Here is a 16,476-nt window from a genome sequence, read left to right as displayed (position 1 = left end):
GACATAAAACTTCAGTACAAATAGCTATATAATGAGCTATATAACAAGACAAATAATAACACAAAGCAATTTGTCTCAACCATTTGAAGACATACAGTTAGGTCCACATATATCTGGGCACTGGCACAAGTTTTGTTATATTAGCTGTACACCAATACATGTTCAAGATATAGTTAAATGATCAATATGGGCTAAAAGTGCAAACTCTCAGCTGTAAATTCAGGGTATACATCCAAATTGGATCAAGGGATTAGGAATTAAAGCTCGTTAATATGCAGCTGCCTCTTTTTCAGTGGACCAAAAGTAATTGGACAGTTGACTCAGAAACTATTACATTATATGGACTGCATGGGCTAATCCCAGTTAATCCTTTGCTTAAACAGGTAAAAGGTCTGGAGATGATCAACATGAGGTCTCAATGAAAGTTTAACAGACTATCCTTAGGCTGAAAAACAGACGAAATCCATCAGAGAGATAGCTGAAATGTTAGGATGTACCAAATCACTATTTGGTACATTTCTGAGAAAAAAAGAGCGACAGAAGACATCAGTGGTGGATGATCACAGGATCCTTTCCATGGTGAAGAAAACCCCCTTCTCAATATTAACCCAAGTGAAGAACACTGTAAAACATGGTCATGGCAGTGTGATGCATGGGCATGCAGCGCTTCCAACGTGACTGGGTCACTAGTGTTTTATTGATGATGTGACAGAAGACAGACGCAACCTGATGGAGTGTATATGGATATATTTTCTGCTCAAGTTCAGTCAAATGCAGCAAAGTTTATTGGACTGTTCTTCTCAGTACTAATGGACAGTGACCCAAAACGTACTGCAAAAACAACCAGGAGTTTTTAAAGCTAAGAAGTGGAATTCTGTAATGCCTGAGTCAGTCGCCAGACCTATCGGACATGCATTTGACTTGCTTAAGACAAAACATAAAAGCAGAAAGACTGACAAACTGAAGACAGCTGCAGTAAAGACCTGGTATAGCACAAAGGAGGAAACACAGTTTTGGTGATGTCCATGGGTTCCAGAATTCAGGCAGTCATTGCTTTCAAAGGATTGCCTTCAAAGCTTTCCTTGAAGATGCCTGCCACTCACCCAATAACTTCTTCAGAGTGCTATTTAGGACAGAATCCATCACCAGTTTTTAACTTTTGACAGTTTATGGACAGGCATTTGTGAACACTAACAGTTGCTTCTCTTTTAGAGACCCTATCGCGATCTGCCTGCGTCTTCACAGGTGGATTGGCAGAAGCTGTGACATTGGCTGATGCCCTTCGGAAGGCTGTGGGATCTTGGGATATGGTATGTGTGTGACATTAACAGCTGATTGAAGTTCTGTTTTTGCTGATGAGAGCATTGCTAAAGATCCTGATCGGTTTACCATTTTATTTCCCTCTATCTCCCCCGTCCCTGTCTCCCATCCTGTACCTCTAATTCTGCTTGCAAACTCAATGTGCACTCCACTTGGGTGGCCCAGTGACTAGGCCCAGACTTGCCATCTGCGGTCAGGCCTCTAATGGAGCCTGTCTGGGATGTCCACGCTGTTCAGCGTCACTCCTCCTCATTTTCTCTCTCCATCCCTGGAGAGATGGACTCTCACTCCCCATGTGCACAGGAGAGCAGATCGCAGTCAAATTTTCTGCACTGTGGAGTTTGCTTGATTAATTGAGTATTTAGTGATGACTTCTTTCCTCCCTCTCCTCATCTTCCTCCTACCACCAGTCAGATTTGACAAGCTCACAGTTTCCACTACAGCTCATACCCCCCCCTTTCACTCTTAATAATTTTTTGGGCACATCATACCCATCCCATGTTGCTTTCAGTCCGCGTTGCAGATATTTGCAAAATTGTTCCTAATATGCAATGGAAAACAGCCTTCTTATACAAAACAGAAAAGAGTGACAGTCTGAGATATTACATCTGACTGTACAGACCACATAGAGGCTCCACATGTGAAATCCTTTACCACAACAACTTTCGGGTTTCCCTTAAGCAAGCTACCTAAGCTGTAACTCAAACACACTTTCTTTTAAAGGAAGGAGGAGAATGGTGAAAAATAAAACATGTTTTTTTTTGTTTGTTTTTTGTTTTTTTAAAACAAGCAGAGTAGTTTCTGAAAAGGCAATAGCTGACTTTGTTTTAAGCTGTCCTTATTTTAAAACTACAAGGCTGCTTATGAGGCCTCAATCAGTCAATGTTGAAGTTGTAAAATTACTTCAGAGACAAATGATCGTATCACTAGAAGTTTATTTTAGTGTAGCAGTTTGTTTAGCTTTTGGAGATGCAAAATATATATTTGGCAAATATAAAATCCAGTGATGCAGGTCATGCTGCAGAGCAGTAATGTCACTACATGAGAACCTGGTTTATTTGTCCTCTTCTCCTCAGGATTTAATGTTTTCTATACACTAAATAGAGTGATGTGACATAAGAACAGAGCTATGAAAAACATATATGTATATATAGTTTCACTAATAATTTCAAATAAATGTAATTGTAAAATCATTTTATGTTTTACTCTAGAGGTGGTAAGAGCCCTCTAAGTAAGATCCCAAGGTTTCACTAAGCATGGCGTTACTTTTGTACAGGGGACTCCATAGCTTCCATAGCTCATGTCCAGAGCAGATACCCAGACTGACACGGACATGGCTTTGTCTATAGGAATATGTTTCCTTGATAACCCTTATGTATATATTTTCTGGGTGGAGAGCGGTAGCAGTGCACACCACCTTTCAAGTTTCTGTGTTCCACAGAGATCCAACCAGTTCATCCTCCTTTAAACTCGCTCCAGGCTTTTTATCTGCCGGTTTAAAAAAGAAGCAGATCTCACTGTCTGGTGCTGGACCAAGCCCTAAAGAAGGACTGAGTCCATGTCAGCCTCCTTGGATCGTTTCATAGGAGCCACTCCCATCTGTGCTCAGGTGGCCGTCTGTGCTGCCTTTTTCCGGTGCACGTGTTCAGAACCAGATACATCCTTTCAGGGAGTTTGTGAGGGAGGAAGAATAATAGGGGAGATGAAAGGCAAGTGGAAGGAACGGATGATGAAGAATTACTTTTGTTCCCATGCCATTGCATGAATCTAATACAACGGTGAGGTGTGTGTCAGTGTGCAGGTGGAGGATTTGGCAGCATGTGTGTGCAGGAGGCTGTGAGACACACAGTAAGAATATGATTAGGGATTCTTTCAGCAGGATGATATCTGATAAATATATTTTGCCTAGTTTAAATCCAGGCTTACACAGAAAATGGGAAAGATGATGTAAAATTTGTAGAAAAATGTTTCAGTCATGATAACTCCCTCAGCAGATGTGGATATTTACTTGGCTTAAATACGTTTATTGTTAATGGGCTCAATGCTTAACACAAAATAAAACTTTTTTTCATGCAATTATATTGTAAACCTGGATAGGTAAAAAACGTTTTGACGTGGGACATTCAGCTGGGGAATTTGAACAAATAGGATTGATAGATTTTCTGGGAACAAAAAGAAAAGACAAATGAAGCTTTTTTTAAACCAAATCTCTTCCTCCTCTACTCTCCCTTATCACTCATCCTTTTATCTTGATATATTCCTACATACAGCCGCCATCGAACAGACTCCTCAGACTCATAAATCAGCGAGATTTTAATACCTAAAGTCCACCTTTAAAAAGATTCATCATTTAGAGAGAAAGCAAGAAGTGTTGCTGAACAGACATCACACTAGAAAGCTTCCTCTTTTGATTGGCTGATCATTGAAGTGATAAGTAACGGATTACAGCTTTGCTAAATTTGCTAACCAAATGTTTTTCAGAGCAGATAATTGGTCTTTGAATGTAGTTCAAAGATCGAATTATCTATAGCATTGACAAACATTTCATCAGGATGTCTCGAATAAGAAAGGAAGTTAGTGCATCACATATAATGATCTCCATACATGCTAAAAATTGGCATTAAATCCTTGAAACTTACAAACAACAAACAACAAAGGTAAATGTTAAAACAATAGAACGAATGCTTTATGAAGTAAACTTCGTTCTTTGATCGGTCAATAATCAGTTTGTTACAGAGTGATACCTGAAGCTAAATCACATTAGTTTTGTATTTCCTGTATCTAAGGGTCAGTTTTATTGTCTTTAAATTATACATTTTATATTAAATTATTTGAAAGATAGTATTCTTCTTTCAACACATACATTAAAACTAAGTGTTTTTGCAGAAAACTAGAGGAGACCAAACCAGTTGTAAAACGAGAGGCAACCATGACATACATTTATGTCAGTTTTGTGTACCAGCTTGATTCATCTACTGCCAGCAAACAAGATTATTTCTGCTTCAGCTATCTGCTGAACTAGAATGCATTCATGTATTCATAACACATTTAAAATTCATACAGCAGTATTCTCCCTGAGTAATTTGCTTGGTGAGTGTGTGTGGCTTATTGGCTCTGGAGGCCATGCCTAAACTTAAATAAACACCTCTGCTCTGGGATTTCATGGCCAACCTGGTTTAGATCACGTCTTTTTTTTTTCTTTTTTTTTTTAAACTCTGCAAATCTTTATCGTAGATTGAAATTATTTTCCACCCAAAACTGTGGGCTGTTATCTTTGAAGATCAATTAGGCCTCCGACATACGTTTCTCATAACCATTTCACGTTCTTCAATTACTTTCTCTTATGTTAATGGGGAGAACAATCTGCACTGCTGTTTCAAACGCAGACCATGGATGCTTATGTCTGTGTTTAACTCCTGCATGTGTAACACTATAGTTATTGGTAATTACAGGAAAACACAAAAGATGAATATAGAAGAATTTAGACTCTATGGTACTATCCAGTTGCCTGTGTCATTTGTGTGTCAAGGCCAAAACTAAATAATTAGAACGCAAAATAGCTTTTACAGTTCTTGGCTGTATTTTTTGTCCTCTCAGTTTGCAGTATAATGAAATTTAACTTGGCTCATGTATGATTGCTGTTTTACATGTGGCAGAATTTTCTTGCCAGTTCAGAAGAGCCCAGAAATTGCTTTTTTTTTTTTAAACTCCCTCCCATTTGTTCTAATGAGTTTCTGAGTGCAGTTGATGGAAATAAGCCATTCGGTTATGTGCTCTTGAAGCAACGGGCTAAAAATTTTCTCTAATCATACTATGACTCGTGGCAGGAAAGCAGGTGGGTGTACTTACACACTAAATGATGGAAGAAGTGGCTGAAACCAGAAGGCTCTTGACCTTTGAGCGCTGGAGTCTATCACTCACTAGACCGCAGATGCATTAAGACTTTGGCACTGTAGCACCTGCCTTAAATGGTTTCACTCATAGAAGATATTTCAGCTGCATCATTACATCAAGGTATCTCTCTCTCTCTTACAGGAGCTGGACATCATCCCAAATCTAACAGGAGACAACGCCAGCTGCCTGTTAAAAGAGTGGAACTTCATCCATGTTTCTGTAAGTTCCTTTTAAAATGAATGAATATGTCGGCCTAAGAGGCACATTTGGTTCTACCTACATAAATCTATGAATTTGATTACTTTAATTTTCAGGTCAATCATCCTTGCCCGTCTGAAGTGGAGGCCACGCTTATGGCATTAGAGGCGACAAATCGAGCGGTTCTCCACCCAATGGTCATCATTTGGGTGAGTTTAGATGTGAACCCCACACACTTAAATGTTTTCCATCATAGTTCATAGTGTTGGCATGCTGCAATTGGGACAGAACAACTTGAATCTGTAAAGTGTTGGGGAAGTTAAAATTGACTCCAAATGACAGATTAAGGGAAAATCAACCTGTCTGAAAAGTTGAAACTCTACCTAACGGGGACTTGAATCCACCAAACCTAATGCCAATTCATCCAAATGTTTTTGAGGTAACTGACAAAAAACACAAAAGTGAATTCTTGTCATTAAAGGGATTCATTATCTGGAGACCTTGTAACTATGGAGAAAAGTTTTGGGCAGTTAATCAGATAGTTGTTTGATCATTTAGACACAACAATAGGAATGGAGTGTGTGAGTCACCATCATTGCAGTCTTTGAAGAGATGCTGACTGTGTGTTGACAGGTTTGTAAACCAGTGTAGAAGAGTTTCCATAGTTGTTTGTAGCAACTGGAACTGCTCAGCAGCTGTGAAGTGCACTTCAGAGAAGAAAACACATCATTTCCTGAATTTGCAAAACCCAGTCTCAACTTTTTACCTTCATTAATTCAAGATCTGCACCCAAAAGAGATGAGTCAGAGTAGAGCTGACTCATGATATCAACACAACCAGAAAAACCGTCTCTCATCTTCATCTTCTGAGTGTCTTTCACTCTAACAAAAAACCCTCCAAATTACTTTGCAAGCATTAGTCCATTAAACGGATACCTTGATTTGTGTGCTTTCAATTATGCTCTAAGTTCACACAAAGTAGCAATAATAGTTGCACGGAGTCCATCTGATTTTATCAAAGCTTGTGTCTCCTTCAAAATTTCCAAATTCAGTGAAACAGCTACTGCACATCTGTGCATGTAGTATCATTTCAGTTAACATTTTTTAAATGTTCATGAAGACCTTTAATGCAGCACAGATTCGGTTTTGGACAAGAGAAAAGGTGAGCCAAAATCCTTGTAAAGACGTCTTCAATCCTGATTCTCTGCAGAGATCACGCAGTATTGACTTATATTTGTGATTGTTTTCATTAAAGACAAAAAAACCCACAAAATTTAGGGACGTCAACTGCCTAGAAAGTTGCCACAAAATGCCTGCTCTTCTATTCTATTCTATTCTATTCTATTCTATTCTATTCTATTCTATTCTATTCTATTCTATTCAGTATAGTAGAGGTAAGTTTTTGCAAATTTGGTCATCTAATTAAGAAAAGAAAATATAATAATTAACACTTAAAATGTTAATGTATAAGTCAGTTTTTCCTTCCTCACCTAACCTGATTTTGTAGTCTCATATGGGAATGGACATGGATATGGGAATTTATGACTATGAAAAACAATAGGTATTGGTATACAGTGAACCCTCGTTTATCGCGGGGGTTACGTTCCAAAAAGAACCCGCGATAGGCGAAATCCGTGAAGTAGAAACCTTTATTTTTTTTACAGTTATTATACAATGAAATACTCCGTAAAACATTGATCGCTTTAAATTTATTGTTCACGAACTCTTCTGCTCCAGCGGTATTCACAGAGGCGATCTCTCTGTGCAGAGAAACATTTTTAAGTCCAAAGCGTTTCTTAAATTTTTCAAACCAGCCCTTGCTTGCATTAAATGCGCTTGGTACTGCGTGAACAGCACTTGATGATGGCCCAGTATCTGCATACTCCTCCTCTTCCCTGTCACTGTCGCTGTCAGCAAAGGTTTGATACAGTGTTCTAGCTTTTGTGCAGATAACGTTCGTATCCAGCGTGATGTTTTTTTTTTCTGCAGTCATTAATCCACAAAGCTAAACCAGACTCCATCCTTACCACGGTCTTGTTGCGGACAGTTGCAACCCTTTTTGCATCCTTATTAAAACTTATTGCTGCTGTCGTCCTTATGTTATTTTCCTCCTTCTTTATGGAACGAACGGAAGATTCATTAATTCCGTAATGGCGATTATCCGTAATATGTACGTGTACATATTAAACCATAACGTTATTGACACACAGGTAGAGAAGACGCGGAGAGACTGTTTAGCCAATCAGAATGCAGAACACAATGCATGATGCAAATCCGTGAAGCAGCGAGACCGTGAAAAGTGAACCGCGTTATAGCGAGGGTTCACTGTATTACTAAGTATTCCATTTAGTGATTTTTTTGTCTCTATCTACTATCTACTGCCATCATCTTGCAAAACATTCACATTCTTGCTCAGTTTACAAGTTGCATGACAGTTGTGTTTAGTCACGTGATTCTTCTGGGATTTTTGGCAGCTTTGATGCTCGTCAACTGCCATTAAAATAAACGAAGTTAATGCTACAGGGACGTGGTTTGGTTTATTTCTGACCTATAACAAATTAGTAAGATTGGGCTTGACTGAGGTCTGATTGGATCTACGATACTGATCTGGACATCCCTTGAATTCACCATTGGTCAGGTCACCAATGGTCAGGTTAAGATCTGTCGCTCAAATTCCTCAAACTCATATCCAATCAGCAGCTGAGAAACCTCTTAGAATCACTGCACAAGGTGCATAATATATTACCATTTCAATCTCTGGTGAAACTAATCTGGACATGGGTTTCACTAACTATATATAACCTAAAATTATAGAAACAAAAGAAATAACAACTTACTCAGTAAAGAGCAGTGATATAAATGTGATCATAGTCTTCAAGGTTTTCTCAGATCTGAAATCTGTAAACTTGTGGAACAAGTTTCCCAGAGTGATGTCCAAAAATTCTGTGAAAAGACAGCATACTATGAAATTTAGTAAGATGTTAAGATTTTTCCCTTTCGATTTTATTATGGATTATAAAACAGGTCTTTTTGTTTTCCACAATTTTAACACCTTTTTTCTTGTGGAAATAATGTTGATGGTTCGCATACTGAGGATATGTTTATTCAACAGAGAAGTTCTTACAATTTTCCATCCCAATATTTCATAGAACAAAAAGTTCTGTTCCATTCACACTCATTCTTGTGCAGTATTGGTCTGAACAAGCCGGTCTGGTTTACATCAATATTCAAGGTTTAACACCTGCTAAAGTGCTGGATAATCAGTCTTCTAGTTGAACTTCAGCTGACATTTGATTGACATTCAACTGAAGTGTAACAACTGTAGGTTTAGAGCAGACATCTTGACACATCTGAAATTATTCTCCAGATATTTGACAGAATAAAATGAAATTAATAAATCTCAGTTAAAGTTTCTGTCAGTGCATTATGGGAATCAAGTGAAGCTTTGGATACGTGTCGAGGTGACACAGAAACCTGAACCGCTGTCTGGATTATGCTGCTCTAATTAGAGAAAATAAGCCCCAGAGACTCTAAAGATTTATAACCGAATTACAGAGTCATTATATCCCCAGATGGGGATGTGTATCAACCAAGCTCTCTCTTTACTCTTAACACAGCTCACGATCCCTCAGCTTCCCTGAACAAAAGCTTAACTAAACGGCCTATTGAACTGCAACACGTTTAAACGAGTGCTTGAACAATATGCTGTAATTTCTTTGAGAAGGGGCATAATTGCCATTTTGGAAAAAGAAGATTCTCACTATTGACACGTGCCTTTGTTTTGATAGGTTCTTTTGAGCCATACTGATGAGCTGTCTATCAGCGGTAGGGTGGCGGAGCCAGAGGCAATCATGGACCTCGCCTCAACGGCCAAGCTCCGAAATATTCTCCTCTATGGCATCCAACTTCATGAGTCATCAAAGGTAACATTTTGTCTTTTCTTTTATTTCTTCCTGAAGTGAGCTGAGGAATGTGCATTTAAGAGAGGCCAAGCAAAACACAATTGGAAATGTGTCCTCCAGGAATGTTTACGCTTTTATCACCCACCTGTATACTGTATGTTGCAGTGTGCACATCATCTCCTTTGTGTGCACACTGGAATAAATGTGTGCCCTTTAGTGCCATCAAGGGCCTGTTCGTGTCTTGCATTAACACCTGATCTGAGCGATCCGATCTTATAAAAGACAGGTGTGAATACCCTCATGATGCATTGATTGCATGTGAGAGATCTGATCTCTGATGACAGCTGGAGGTGGTCTGGGTCGCATGTGTCCATATTTCAGTTCTGCCTCATTCATTCAGAAAAAAACATATGACTGCTGATCGACTGAAAGGAAAAAGCAACGTAAGTTATTTTTGTACACTAGCAATGAGAGCCTTTTAAAATATATATGTAATATATATATAATGTTTATATGGCTCGGTGGTTAGCACTTATGCCTCCCAGCGAGAAGGTTCGAGTCCACCTCGGTCCTTTCTGGGTGGAGTTTTCATGTTCTCTCTGTGTCTGCGTGGATTTTACCGGGGTACTCCAGTTTCCTCCCACCTCCAAAGACATGCTCGTTAGGCTTATAGGTGACCCTAAATTGACTGTAGGTGTAAGGGTGTGAGTGAACGGTTGTTCGTCTTTCTGTTAGCCCTGCGATAGGCTGGCGACCTGTCCAGGGTGTACCCCGCGTCTCGCCCGATGCCAGCTGGGATAGGTCCAGCAACCTCCACAACCCTATAAGTGGTAGTAGAAGAGATGAAAAGTATTTAATATGAGTACACCAGTGTGTTAATATTTAATGCAGTCATGTTGATGAGGAGTCGTGTGTGGTCAAGTATTTCCTTAATCACCAGCGCTTTATTTACCTCTTTGCACTTTTTGCATATGGAAACTTGCAGGGTTGGAGTTATAATTAGAGTTTTGTGCTGGTCTAACTACCATCAATAAGAAATCATAAATAATAAGATCCATTATAGACAGCAGCTGTTACAATATTCTACTGCGCCACCAATATGTCAGGGCTTAACATCAGGTCTGAACAAACATACCTAAAGCTGGTCACTTGTGATTGGATAGCCCAGATCAGATCTTTATACAAAGTCGGGACAGGCCTTATGAGGAGAGGATAGCAACAGTTAACCTTCTGCTGTATGTGTTGTGCAGTAGTGAACGGAATGATAAAGAGATGAAAAGGAAACAAAGGTGTGTTATTTTTAAATTGTTGCGTGCTCAATGCCTGAGTAAGCCAGGGTGTTGCAGTCAAAGGTGCCTTGGGAATCCTCTGTGAAGCCTGCTGAAAGTGTACTGGAGTCACTGGGGTAGATGTGGTTGACCTGAAATCCATAACTGAGTGCTCAGTATTTACAGGATTATGTAAAGTAGAAATTGTCAAGATTCAGGCTACCAAAGGGTTGCCATTGGGCCAGATGTGTAGAACAAACCTAAGACAAATGTTGAATATTCCTAGTTTTGTTACACAGGTTCACTTTATTAACTCTCGCATTAAGAAAAGTATATCAGTTGGCGTAAATGATGAGCTGAAGGAGACCTGGTTTTGTCTGCGGTTGGTGAGGTGGTGTGCTGCATCAGGCCTTGACGTCACTGTGTCCTCTAATTAAAACATAGTGTTGTGTTTTGTGGTGAGGCATGCGATATATCGCATGTGAGTTTGATTTGAGTATCGGATGTTGGACAATGTGGCTTTCCTGAGAATTATGGAGACTAATGCTGCTAATTAGTCATCCCATTCAACTCCTTGGAGAGAATAAAGAAGTGGGGAAGGGAGTGGCCGGAGACAATGCATGTTTCACCATGATAAAATGCTCATCGTTATGAGATAGTGGAACAACAGGCTACAGCCTTGTATAAATCACTGTTAGCTCTTTGTTATAATGAGGATAATTCTTCCCAGATGGCCTTACTCATACTTGTTCAGATGCCTGCCAACACTTCCTCCGTCGGCCCTACTGTGGATATGAATATTACTCACAGACCTAAAAGAAATATCTGACAGCAGGAAGTAATGTTCATTTTCTGATTGTTGAAAGATCCTCAGATGTATTAGTTTCATTTTATTCATAAAAACATGATAAATTGAAAGATCTAAGATGGAGCTGTATTTACATACAACCACACATCAGGCACAACTGGATACAGTCATGTGTGCAGTGTCTTTGCCATGGAACTTTGTCGATTCGCGTTTCACATCCAGAGTGTTATGATATTTTCAGCTTGGTCAAGTGAAAGCGCACATTTTTCCATGACAAAACAGTCTGGATCATATTGTGTGTTCCTAGCAAAGAAAGGTGAAGCTTAGAGTCTTAAAGTATCTCTGTATGAGATTCCAGTACAGGATGAAACCATTTAGTTATGTTGACAGTTACCTGACAATTCATTTGCTACTATTAAATATATTTTTTTTGCTTGTGTAATTAGTATTTTCTACCCTCTACGCCATCTTTAGTATAATCTCTAAATTCAGTGTTCTGGTTTCTGACGAAAGATAGATGTACTCAGCCATTACCACCACCATGCGGGAAGATGCAGAAGTACCAACTGCTCTGGTGGAGCTTCTTCGTGGTTATTAGCGGTTGAACAAGTTCAGATTTTGACTGTTGACTAAGTTCAGTTGACTATTATGTGATGAAAGTCAAGTTGTCAACTAGTCGCTGAGTCACTAATAAAAACACAGTAAAAAGTAATGCTTTGCAGCAATAAAATCTATATTCTTGACCTAAATGCATATACTGAGAACTGAGAAAGCTCATGTGTAACATACTGTATCCTGCAGATATGTAGTGAGCATTGGAGAGATTGACCTCATTTTGCAATTTGCCACAATATGTTATGGGGGGTTGCAGATATTATTCATAATCAGTCTGTCACATACACAGCTGCAATTACCTATGTTAAAGTGTATGAACATACACTGTACAGTGTATGAACATGTCATTGACATGTCATTGTCACCCTGAACTTGGAGACTGGATTTGCCAGTAACTCTGCCCTTCTTCATTGTCAAACTCCTGGTCTTCTTGACTTTGAACGACATCCTTGCCCAGGAGACAACATTGTCCAAAGTTTCCAATACCCATCTTGTTTGGGCGTGCATCACAGTTTTTTTTGTGATGTTGTCCATAAATGCTCACAGTACCAGCTGGACAATGACCGATTCCAGTTTAGGGCCACAGGTAACGTCCTCTGCCCATTATGAACAGGATGGCGGAGATTGTGCACCCTGTTGGAATCCCCTTTTGGATAGGCAAGAGACAAGACAACTGTTAGGCTGCCTTTCTTCTGCTCGACCTCAGTCTTTCAGATAAAAATAGCAGTGTAGAAACTAAAAACTAAAGAGGGATGATGACACAAATATGAGGGAGAGAGAAAGAGTAATAATAGACGTGGTTAATTGGTCTGATTATCACTGATTTCCAGACAAACCAGTGCAATAAAGAAGGCCTGTGAACTCCTTAGACAAATCCTAAAAATGAGGATATCATCCTGTATATGTGTGACAGAGAATGGGAGGATCATCTGTATCTTTTGCATTACATTAACTGTGAATCAAGGAAGAATGATGCAAGTAAAGTCATCCATAATTTCGTTGTGCTTGTGACAATGACAATAATATTTTTCTATTCTCTATTCTCTAAGAACACCTGTTACAACGAACAAGCATCCTATGTGTGTATGTGAAAGAGAGAAAGTCATAGTTGGCCACATGCCTTATCAGTTGTTATGATTAGTAACTCATCTGATCTATTCAGTCTTCCAGATTAAGGTAGTATTGAACTAATGTGAACTCACCAAGTAAAAAGGATGCAAATGACAAATTCCTAGAATATGTGATGTTTGTGTGTGAGTGTTAGAATTCTGACAGTTACATTAGAATGAATATTTTCATAATCAATGATAAGCAATTCAAAAAGTTCCTCTCATGGTATTAACTTACAAGAGAAACTTTCTCAGTAATTCATTCTTTTCAGCCACCTTATCTATGACTGTGTCTGTGTCCAATGCCATGAAGATGTCTTTTCTTAACATCAGCACCTTTAGCTTGCTTGCTGACAGGTTGCTCCTAAGTGTGCTTTTGTTCTTTCATAGGCCACCTCAGTCAGAGATAGGCCTGGGTATCATTCATACTGATATGATGCCAATGTTGATACCTTGATTTTGATTCTTTTTTGATACCAGATGTTTTAAAACCAAATTTCAACAACATTAAATTACAAAATTACACTGGCATTATAGCACAAAACTTTTAGTTTCCATTTTACATTGGTACTACAAATCCCCGAATGCACTGCAATAGCTGAACTAGCATCAGGCAGGTACATCAATCAGCCTCTTCTGCTTCCCAACTGTATTAACAAACTCATCAGGTCTATCAGTGGAGCAGAGCAACTTCTGAAGCTCCATCAGTCCATAAGGTTAACTGATAAAAGCACAAACCACAGGCATTAAAGCACTAAATACTAAAATATGTTCCTGGAGATTCTTACACAAAGACGTAGTAATGCTGTATCAGTTATCAGACAACAGGCTAAATGGGTTAGTCTACTGTTCGATGGTAGCACACATGGTAAACAGAAAACTAAACTAAAATAAAACTACTACAGCTTAACAGCAGTTGGTTAACATACACACTCAGACACACACACACACACACACAGTGTGTTTACATGCACAGCTTAATCAAGCTATGCTCAAAATTCGATTTTCTGAATGCCGACAGACAAATGTCCTCCTCCCCCACACTAGATGGCGATATGTGTGTTCTCGGGTAAATGCAACCACCTTTCCGGTTGACCTATTACGTCATGTAAAACACAAGATGGATAATAGTTCAGCTTTTTTATTCTCGTACATAATATGCACGCAGATAAGATGCACACTATTCCTCAGGTGGTTCTTCTCCCAGCTCTGTTTACCTTCTTCTTCTGTTCTTTTGTTCTGGGGTCATACACCAGCATGGCGGTTGCAGTACATGCGCACAAGCATATCCAGTTAAAGTCCGATTAAGTGTATACATGTCGGCAAATTATACACAGACACCGTTTATTGTTTTGATATGATGAAGGAGGACTATAACATAGCTAGCAACCATTTTTTTCAGTTATCTTCAAATATGTAGCTGTGCAAAGAAAACATTCCCAACATTCCCTTATTTTCCACCCAAAAGTCCATTAGATACAATTTTGGAACTAGATCCATTTGAGAAGAGACAGACGTGTATGATATATACAAAACTACAAGAATTAAAGCTTGCTAGTGAAAATCTTTCCGAATACTAACCAAAATACTACAAAAGCTGTGTTTTTGCCTTTGACTAGTTACTATGTCATATGTTGATATTTGTTTAAAAATTGAAAAACAAAGATTTTAAAAAAAGGAATCATCCTTGAAAATGTATTTCATCCACTTACGTAGAGGAGGTGGAACTTATGACCTATACTGCAGCCAGACACCAGGGGGAGCTCTACTTGCTTTGACTTCACTTTTGAGGTGCTGTTCCGACACCATCTTTATACAGTCTAGTCTGAACCTTGCTTTGGTTCATGTGCACAGTGGAATTGAGACAATTTTGAATTTCATTTTGATCAACGCCTAGGCTACAGGTGGAAAAAAACATTCAGGAAAACATTTTAATGCGTATGCTGAAAAGGAGCACAGCAGCTGCCTGGTTCCTCCATAGAGGAAGCCTCTGGAGGCATACAATGGCCCATTTTGGTTTCAGGTAAGCTGTTTGGTTATATTATTGTAAGCTTTTAAATAGTTTGTTGTATCGGTCTGCAGATAACTTGTGCTCACACAGCAAAAAAATCAATCCAGGGAGAGATTGCAACTGGGCTGAGACCACCCTCTCTTGACCAATCTCAGCTTGGCTGATTTGTAATAGAGTTTGATTGCTGTGTTCACAACAGCCCAAACAAATCGACCTTGAAGCCACAAGCATGTCTGTGCTTTATGTAAAGAAGCTAGAGCCAGAGGGTCATTAACTTAGCTTACCATAAAAGTAAACCTAACCTCTAAGATTTCTGTTGGTAGTAACAACATGTAGGACATATATAAATTCAGTAGTATATTTTCCCGATTTTTAGATAATGCTGTGTGCTTTTTGTTCCTCCCTAAATGATTTCACCCTCTGCTCTGACATAGTTGAAATGAACTGCACACCCGAAAAAAGAACAACCAGGAGGAACATTAAGTGTCTCTTATTTCTTATTATGGATCACTCTGAGGAATTACTGGATGCACCCACCACTCTGGAAAAGAAAAGCCATTTTGTTAATTGATTTTTAATCTTTTGACAGTTAAATAGCTTGATCACATGGAACTGTGTGCATCTTGGAGAAGTTGGGAAAATGTTCCACCTCATTGACCTCTAAGTGACGTCTTTCTGGATAGAAACTCAGTTTTCTCAAATGAGTCTTGACAGTGGTTTCAAATTTTTGGAGTAACACTCAGCCGCTGAGGCACAGTGCATCCAGCGTATCTGTGAATGCCACTTTCCTTGTCAAGAGGAGAGAGTGCAATGGAGTCATGGGCAATGAACAGCAGTCTGTCTGAAGGCCATGTGATCAAAGCCCTTCTTTATAGTCATTTTCAGTTATGTTGTTGCCTCTTTGAAGATGCCAACGAGCCAAACATCAGGTGTGGCAATGTGTGAAAACCTCAAACCAATCTAAAGAAGTTGGCTGAGAGCACTCAGACACTAGATCCTCATAAACTGACACGATGTTGTGAAAACAGTGATGGTATATGCTATCAGTGTCTGGTGTGGTGATAGGAAGCGTCATTGGATCCCTTCACACATAGAGTCCCCGCAACTTGTCATCCGCTGAAAAGGGAGTTGTCACAGTGATATATGGGTGTTGTAATCCTCACAGTGAAAGCCCTGATGTTTACCCAACCCCATATTTCCTCCTCCTCAAAGAGCCCGGACCTGGAACCCTAAACCTGAGAAGAGATTAGCCAGCCAAGAAGAAAAGAGAGGAAGGGAAAGGAGAAGAGGGAGGGGAAGGAGGAGGGAAAAGAGAGAAATCTATAGGCCTATTCTCCTCTACCTGTTCAGAT

At 39.3% G+C, this 16,476-nt stretch overlaps 1 protein-coding gene across 1 annotated transcript in view; it reads left to right on the top strand.

Annotated features, from left to right (window-relative positions):
* The window catches only part of crppa (CDP-L-ribitol pyrophosphorylase A), a 41,257-nt gene that overhangs the window by 13,157 nt on the left and 11,624 nt on the right, over positions 1–16,476 (top strand). The window contains exons 6-9 of the mRNA XM_047599632.1: positions 1,213–1,310; positions 5,356–5,433; positions 5,529–5,621; positions 9,200–9,334. Coding sequence (XP_047455588.1) covers positions 1,213–1,310; positions 5,356–5,433; positions 5,529–5,621; positions 9,200–9,334 — 404 coding nt within the window. The remainder of the gene's footprint in view (positions 1–1,212; positions 1,311–5,355; positions 5,434–5,528; positions 5,622–9,199; positions 9,335–16,476) is intronic.

This window comes from Mugil cephalus, chromosome 11 (genome assembly GCF_022458985.1).
Source record: "Mugil cephalus isolate CIBA_MC_2020 chromosome 11, CIBA_Mcephalus_1.1, whole genome shotgun sequence".
Classification (NCBI taxonomy): Eukaryota; Metazoa; Chordata; class Actinopteri; order Mugiliformes; family Mugilidae; genus Mugil; species Mugil cephalus.
Note: the sequence above shows the minus strand (reverse complement) of the source record. Positions and strands in the feature narration are given on the sequence as shown.